The sequence below is a fragment of the Haplochromis burtoni genome, unplaced genomic scaffold (assembly GCF_018398535.1).
Source record: "Haplochromis burtoni strain Fernald_Lab_line unplaced genomic scaffold, NCSU_Asbu1 Contig_76, whole genome shotgun sequence".
Taxonomy (NCBI): domain Eukaryota; kingdom Metazoa; phylum Chordata; class Actinopteri; order Cichliformes; family Cichlidae; genus Haplochromis; species Haplochromis burtoni.
This window is the reverse complement of record NW_024582437.1, coordinates 2,295,537-2,302,860: the sequence shown is the minus strand read 5'-3', so window position 1 is coordinate 2,302,860 and position 7,324 is coordinate 2,295,537. Positions and strand designations below refer to the sequence as shown.

The window sequence follows — 7,324 nt, the reverse complement described above, 5'->3', positions numbered from 1 at the left end:
TCCTGCTGTTCCGCTGACGGCAGTGAGAGTTCTGCCCGAGGATACACTTTATACAGGTGATTTCCCAGCCAAGTGAATAAAAAAAAGAAGAAACACAAACAGGATTTAAACGCAACAGCAAAGACTTTACTGAAAAGTACGATTCATGTCAGAACAATGATTTCAGAAAAAACTGCATGGATTAATCTTCTGCGATAAAACAAGCGGCTCAAGCAAGAACTAAGAACAAAATCAATCAATGCGTAAGCGTGAAATGTAAATAAATAAAAAATGAAAAGTAACAATTCATGGTTTATAAAGCTGTAGCAGGACCTCATAGCAAGCAATGAACAATAAAAAAGTCACGACTTTATAAGCAAGCCCATTTCAAATTAAAAAACAAACAAACAAGAAAAAAACAGTGACACAAGCGTTCTGTATATTACAGCAGAGAGCGTTTAAGCTATTAAATAAACATGTTCACGTTTGGAAAAGTGACGTTTCTAAAGTAAAACCAAAGTTTGAAATATATATATAAAACTGACTGTATGTGACTTGACTGCCATCCATTGGTGGCTGAATAAATTACAACAAATATACGATTATAAAGTGCTCATCGGATGTGGTAATATTTACAAGCAGCTTAGTAAAAAAATAGCCTCTTCTACTTAATAGACAGATATTGTCACTATTGCTACAGTAGTTTAAAAACCCTGAATCACATTTCACAGTGATTAACTGTGACTTTTACACCCTGCAAAGATTTACAGATGGTAAAAAAAAATTTAAAAGACATATTTTTGGCATTAAACATATTGCTGAGAATTCCTGAGTTCAACTTCAAGCACCCAGTGACTGATGTTGTTCTTGTTGAGTACAGTTCATCAATACAAAAGCAGCAGTGCAAACACAACAGATTCAAAGAGCAGTTTTCACTTGAGCTGTGGGGTATCCCTGTGCAGAGTAATAGCCGTCATTGACAAAGAAAAATGAAGAAACAAAAGAGGTTTTTTTTTTCAGATTATGAAAGGAATAATTAAACTGTACAGCTAAACCTTTTGGTCCAAGTAGATCTGTACTCAGGCCTGACATCAGACGGCTCAGCTTATAATGCTTATAATGCCCCCAAACTTGCCCTCCCCATAGTTCACAATTGGTCTACTCCTTCCCTGCTCGCCATGGCTGCAGGGGAGCCTGAGGGATGATGAACTGCGGAAAGGTCCGCGGCACAACGTAGTATCCAACGACCTGCTGGGCTGGAGGTGGTGGCACAGTGCTGATGAAAACTGGAGCATGCTTCTTGAACTGAGGCCACACTGGTGTAGGGTGGTAGATGACCTGAAGGTTAGGAGGCACCTGAACAGAGACAAAGATTGGATTGAGTGAAATCTGAAAAGATGGTAACAGACACATTTTTTCCATATGTGATGAATCCTTTCTAAAGCACACAACAACAAAACATAACACTGTAATAATATAGCAGCAGCTAACATCAACAACAACTTGCAAATGAAACTAAAAATAGCTGTTCATGTATCTTACTTGTGTAAACGAAGAAATTGCAAAAAGTGTGAGTCAGTTAATCCAAAAGAAATAAAGCCAGTTTCTTATAACAACAACAAATCCAATGAATCACAACACTGGACCTATACGGTCGCTAACAACAAGGCCATAAATCCTTAAAACTGGATAACGTATAATTCACAGATAACTCACGCTTATTTCATACAGAAATGTTCAGCTGCATAGGTTATTGAAGCCATTAATTCTATATAATAAGTGAATTAACTAAGAGGGAAAAAATCTTGCCTTCAGTAGCTCAGTTGCCCAGATTTATAGTCGCGCAATGCTAAGGCAGTGATCTAACCGTGTGAATTGACAACCAGATTTCCAGCACAACAACTTAAGACATCTGCTACACCACAACAAAGGCAGGCTAGGATTAGCTTTTATGTAGACAAGAGTCCTTAAAGCTCATTCAAACCTCATTCAACTCTCAGAGGTCGTTCCATTATTGGAAATCATCATCAACAAGACCTCATGAATGGCCAGCTAAAAAAAATTTACAAAAGGTATGGAAAGAGGTTTCCTGAGTTTTTCCTTCCCACTGTCACCAAGTGCTTGCTTAAAGAGGGGTCATCTAATTGTTGGGGTTTTATCTTTATTATTGTAGGTGTTTGCCTTGAGATGATCAACAGATGTTGATCACTGCTGCTGATGAAGCGCTATATAAAACTGAATTGAACTGATATGTGATGAGAATCTGTAAGTGTATATTTGTGGCAGCTGGATGCTGCATGTGGGTTTTTCTGACTAGACTACTGTACTCAGGTTCATTGTAACAAAGAAGTCATTTCTTGTAGCACTATTGTTAATTAGTGTGCAGGGCTCGCAAAATCTATCTCAGCCCCGTCTGTCGGGCTATATGATAATTCGACGGGCGGGGCTGAGATAGATTTTGGTCTCCCCATCGGGCTAGCGATTTTGCGAGCCCTGGTGTGCTTTCTTTTACTAACATAAGCACAGGTTTGGCCACATAGATAACTGCTCTAAGAAGCATTGTGGTAAATAGATGACCAACAGATTGTTAAAAGAAAAGAAAAGAAAAGAAAAGAAAAGAAAAGAAAAGAAAAGAAAAGAAAAGAAAAGAAAAGAAAAGAAAACAAAACAAAACAAAACAAAACAAAACAAAAAGAAAAGAAAGCAAGAAAAACGTACCATATTTCTTGGGTATTTGACCCTGTTTGATCCATCTTCGTGTGGCTTTCGAATCCTGGGCACCATGGTTATTTTGCAGCTTTCATCCTCCATCTTTCCCTTCTCAGCAACCTGCCCTTCTTTTTCTTTTTCTCCCTGCACATCCCCATCTTTCACCTCCTCCTCCGTGTCACTCGATGAAGCTGAACCACAATCCGAAGATGTGGCAGAGTGGTAATCTGAAGTCTCCTGGCTTAGTGAGTCCAGCGAGGACACATCCAGGTCATCCTTCACACACTCTTCATTCTCCTCTTCCTCCTCTTTGTCGAAAGAAGCAACTTTAAAGGGACTGTTGTTCTCTTTGGATCTGTGAAGAAGGGAGTAAATGATTTTTAAGTCATGCCATCCATTTTCCAGCCTGTGACTTCCTACAAGTTTGCACTTGTTGTTTCACATATTGCATCACAACTGTCACTCGTTCAGAACAGAACAGACTGACAAATGGCTGCGTCTTTGTCTGCCTCTGCAGGCACCCAGTGACTCACCTTGCAGACACCTCCAGTGGATCAATCCACAGAGTCATCTCAGATGGAAATCCCAGGCTGGTGGGCATGATGTTAGTCTCTTTGCAGGCTTGCAACACCACTTCATCACAGGGTATGCTTCTGTTTATGCGAATGCATCTGTGAAAAGTTCAGGAATTAAAAGTTAGGTGCCTTCTTTCTTTGAAGGAAAAAGTCACTCACTGACCACTGTGTAAATGTTTAAACAGCGATGATTACCTAAATGCTTGGCCTTTGCTGGGACAGTCGGGGTACCAGTGATCCTTGTATTTTTCACATAGAAGTCTTTGAAGATTTTCTGCAAACAACTCTGCTTTGGCACCATCTAAGTTACCACGTGTCACAGCCATTCGTTTGAGGAAGTCCACCCCGGCCTTGATCTCTTGCTTCATTGTGACTGTAGACAAAGAAAGAAGGAAGAAAACCACACAATTTATCCATGTGATTCTGTGCATGTGTTTTGCTATGACTTCAGTGAGGTGTGGAAGACCGTGAACTTCAGTTATCACACTTCCCTGTGCAGTTTTCCCTGAAGTGTATATTTATTTTTCTTTGCCTTCAGGGGAGTGTTGAGCATGGGTGAGATGTCCTGAGTGAATTTTACATATATTGCCATGCTCTGTGCCAACAAAAAGATAAAGTTTGTACACGGGCAAATCAGATGCAAACTATAAATGCCAGGTTGACATCCAAGTAATTTGACTATGCAAATTCATTGAGGTCATTGTGCTGTTTATTTTCTGATAGCATGTCTGTTTTGGGTTGAGTGTCAGTGTCAACTTGATCAGAGAGAGAAAAAATGTGCTTAATTGGGCCAAGGCTTTGGCCAACTGCAGACAAACCAGCTGACAGTGCTAACATCTTCCTGTTATCCCTGACAAGAAAGTCCATCCTTGAACTTTTGAGTTGCAAATTGTACTTTGTTATTGTGGCTTGCGACGTGCCACTCTTACTTCAGTCTGGGTAATGTGTTGTCACAGAAAATAATCATTTTCTCTATGGAGCCACAGCCTTCCCTTAAGGGTAGCCGTGATCCTGTGACACAAGCAGCAACTTTAAATCCCTAACAAATGTTTTGCTGTAGCATGAACTATGAGAGCATCGATGTGTTATCCCCCTCAGACACCATTTCGGACTTCCAGTTTATAATTTGTCCGTGAGGTAAACAGGGGTAGGCTAGAATCTGCAATGAAGAGTCAATATGGTTTGGGTGACAAGTGCTAAGAGACATTAAAGCCATTAAAAACAGCACAATATCTTAAGAATTGCTTCAACGATTGTGGTACATGCGACCGCAACAGTTATTTAAACCACACATCTGCAGAATTGAATATAAATATTGTTTTCTGTTTTCTTTTTTATAGCAGGCCTACACCTTCATTTTTAGACACTTGAACCAGTGATTTTAGTTACTGTCGAACAAAGAGTAAGTAATGCCTGTAAAAACGCTTTGATTTATTTATAAAAGGTTGTTTTAAAACTGATGTTCTTTTTTTAAATCCCTGGTTTATCTTGAACTTTTGTTCTTAATGAAGTCCTTAAATTGGATGATTAACAAAATGTAACAGCATGTTACTGAAGACAGATGGTCTTACACACGTTCATTTGGAGTTATACAGATGGATGATTTACGTTTTGAAGGAACTTAAACGCATCACTGGGGGTGTTTGTTTTCTCTATAATCAAAGGTTAGGTGAGCTCGAAAATGAGGTAGCTTCTCAGTCTGCACACCATGTTTACTGTGCTCGTTTAAAGGCGAGCGGCTGTCATTATACGCAAACCTCTGATACAGGTTTGTTTGGAACAACTTGACCTATTTTCAGGCACAGGCTTGTTCCAGCTGCTTATACTGCGGTCTTTAATGTTTAACTACGAGGGCAAAACTCTGTTAAAATGTCGCCCTGAAAAGGAAAGATTAGTTGAGCCATTTTAGGAGCGGTTTCGTCGATATTCCCCCCGCGCCTGCAGATGAGGACACGGCGTAAAGCGTGTTCACGTGCTTGTGGACCGTTGGGATACAAAATAAAAAAGCCAGACAAAGAATATAAGAAAGCGAAAAATGTATATCCTCCAGCCAGCTGTGATGAAGGGAACGTCACACTACTTAGTGGAAATAACGCGCTTGAGTTTTCAGGCGGTGCGGAAACCCCCAAATGGAAATTCAGAAAGTTTGTGACGAGAAACGTACAGCTGTAGGCAGCTCACCCAAACAACGTATTAATTAACAATTAATAAACAATGTATTTTGGATGGGGGGGGGGGTATTTCCGGAGATGAGATTAGATAACTAAATAAATAAATAAAATGTTTAAAAAACATTAATAAAATACAATCAAATAAAATTTACAACAACAAACAGACGTAACACAGCCGACAAAACTTCAACACATTACATAACTAAACGCGATAAAATTAAAGTTAGAAGTACAGAAGTGAGTACTCACATTTTAACGTAGTTATTGTCGGTGCCCTCCTGCTGTATTTGTCTGCCCCTCGGTACTGATGCGCTGGAACTCTCGTGGCGGCACGTTCCTTCCTTGTTCTCTTCGGCTGTAAAGCAACAGAGACGTAGGATTACCGTCAGCGTGACTCACTTCCTTCGCTGTGTGTAGTGAGCAAGCGGTGACTAGTGCCCGCCCGGCCCAAATATGGAATACCGGAGTAAACAGCTGATGAGCGTGAAAGAGAGCGAAATCCCTCACTCTGCTGCTTTTCTAGGCGGAAGAGGGTGTGGGTGGGGGGATACCTAATAGTGTCCTCACCTCTTAAAGGTGTGGTTTCACCCAAACTGTGAAGCGCTTAGCAACTATGTGCTATACAAACAAACCCATTGTAATTAACTGTACCCCACAGCTACACACATGTCACATAGGGAATGCGTTCCTATGAATCATATATCATTATGAAGTTACGTTTTAATGGATTTACATGCTTGATTGTTACATACCTGAAGCTTCACTAGCAGCAGACTTAATTAACTGTTCGTTGGCTAATTATTACCATATAACCGATTCTAACGGCGGGCTGCATTGCTATGGTGACCATTTGCATAAGTAGTACAGTACTCCCCCACGCCTACGCCTACCACCTCTCTCACGCTCTCTGTTGAAGTCTCGGGAAACTGGAACTGAAGGCCGTGCTACATTTGAAAATAACTTAATTAGTACAATGGTGAGCTTATATAAGGTGAGATGAACTTGACGAGTAAATTTGAAAATTACCTTAATAACCCAAGACCCAGTCACGGGTAAACGGGTCGCTTAAGACTGTTAAAGTGTTGTTGCTGTTAGATGCTGATTTATCTTGTAAATTTGTAGAAATTTTAAGTCTGTGTTAAATTTAACTTACAGTTTAATGCCAATGAGGGGTAAAGGCTTGTGATTTTGGAGAGATTATTGTGGCTTTACATCTGAGATTTTTATATAATACAATTTTTATATATGTCACGGTCAAGTTTTACTGCTATTGAAATCCTGGACAAACCTGGACAAGAGGGCCGCAGTTTGTAACAAATATAAACACAAATTAAGTTGGAATACATGTAGCAATTACCCTGGCCAAGATAACTACTTACAATGGACTGAGACACCCCCATAATGACCAGTTCTGCTAATTTCAGGTGCTTACGGAAAGTGACATACCCATATAACATATAGAACCAAATATAAAGACGCGCATGTCTGAATGTGGCTTAGACTACTAAAAAGTCCGACAAAGTGTGAACGATAACGCAAATTATTGACTAAAGATTTACAGGAACAGAAAAGAAGTATTGGTCTCTATTGGTCTCGTGTTAGACAGTAACCAGGGTTGCTGAGACGAATCTAAAAAACCTGTCCACGGTTCACACGGACATGAAATGAGGACATTTTCAAAAGATAACCAAATGAAAGATACCAATTAAAAGTGTTTATCAGAACTAACGATGGAAATCAAATTTTACTTACAATAGGGAGCAGAGATTCCTTCTGTTTGAGGTGAGTGCTGTTTGTCAGTGTTCCTCGAAGTGACTTGGCCGGTATCCTACAACTATTTAAGCGCTCAAGAGGTTTATTTGCATAACTGTTACATACCAAATAAACTAG

General features: G+C 39.8%; 1 protein-coding gene across 1 annotated transcript; it reads right to left on the bottom strand.

Annotated features, from left to right (window-relative positions):
• Window positions 1-104: 104 nt before the first annotated feature.
• si:dkey-79d12.5 (protein BTG3) lies at window positions 105-7,324 on the bottom strand. Its single transcript, XM_005924225.3, has 6 exons — window positions 7,187-7,324; window positions 5,684-5,789; window positions 3,459-3,636; window positions 3,222-3,359; window positions 2,698-3,043; window positions 105-1,335 (listed from the first exon to the last, which is right to left on the bottom strand). The coding sequence occupies exons 3-6, from the start codon at window positions 3,629-3,631 to the stop codon at window positions 1,138-1,140; spliced, it is 855 nt and encodes a 284-aa protein (XP_005924287.1). The 5' UTR covers window positions 3,632-3,636; window positions 5,684-5,789; window positions 7,187-7,324; the 3' UTR covers window positions 105-1,137.

Bases quoted from the DNA above. Each gene is read 5' to 3' on its own strand.
- si:dkey-79d12.5 (XM_005924225.3), bottom strand. From the start codon at position 3,631: ATGAAGCAAGAGATCAAGGCCGGGGTGGACTTCCTCAAACGAATGGCT. The intron at 3,044-3,221 runs GTGAGTCACTGG...CCTTCTTCACAG, and splicing joins CCACTGGAGGTGTCTGCAAG to ATCCAAAGAGAACAACAGTC. The intron at 1,336-2,697 runs GTACGTTTTTCT...GTCTCTGTTCAG, and splicing joins TCAAATACCCAAGAAATATG to GTGCCTCCTAACCTTCAGGT.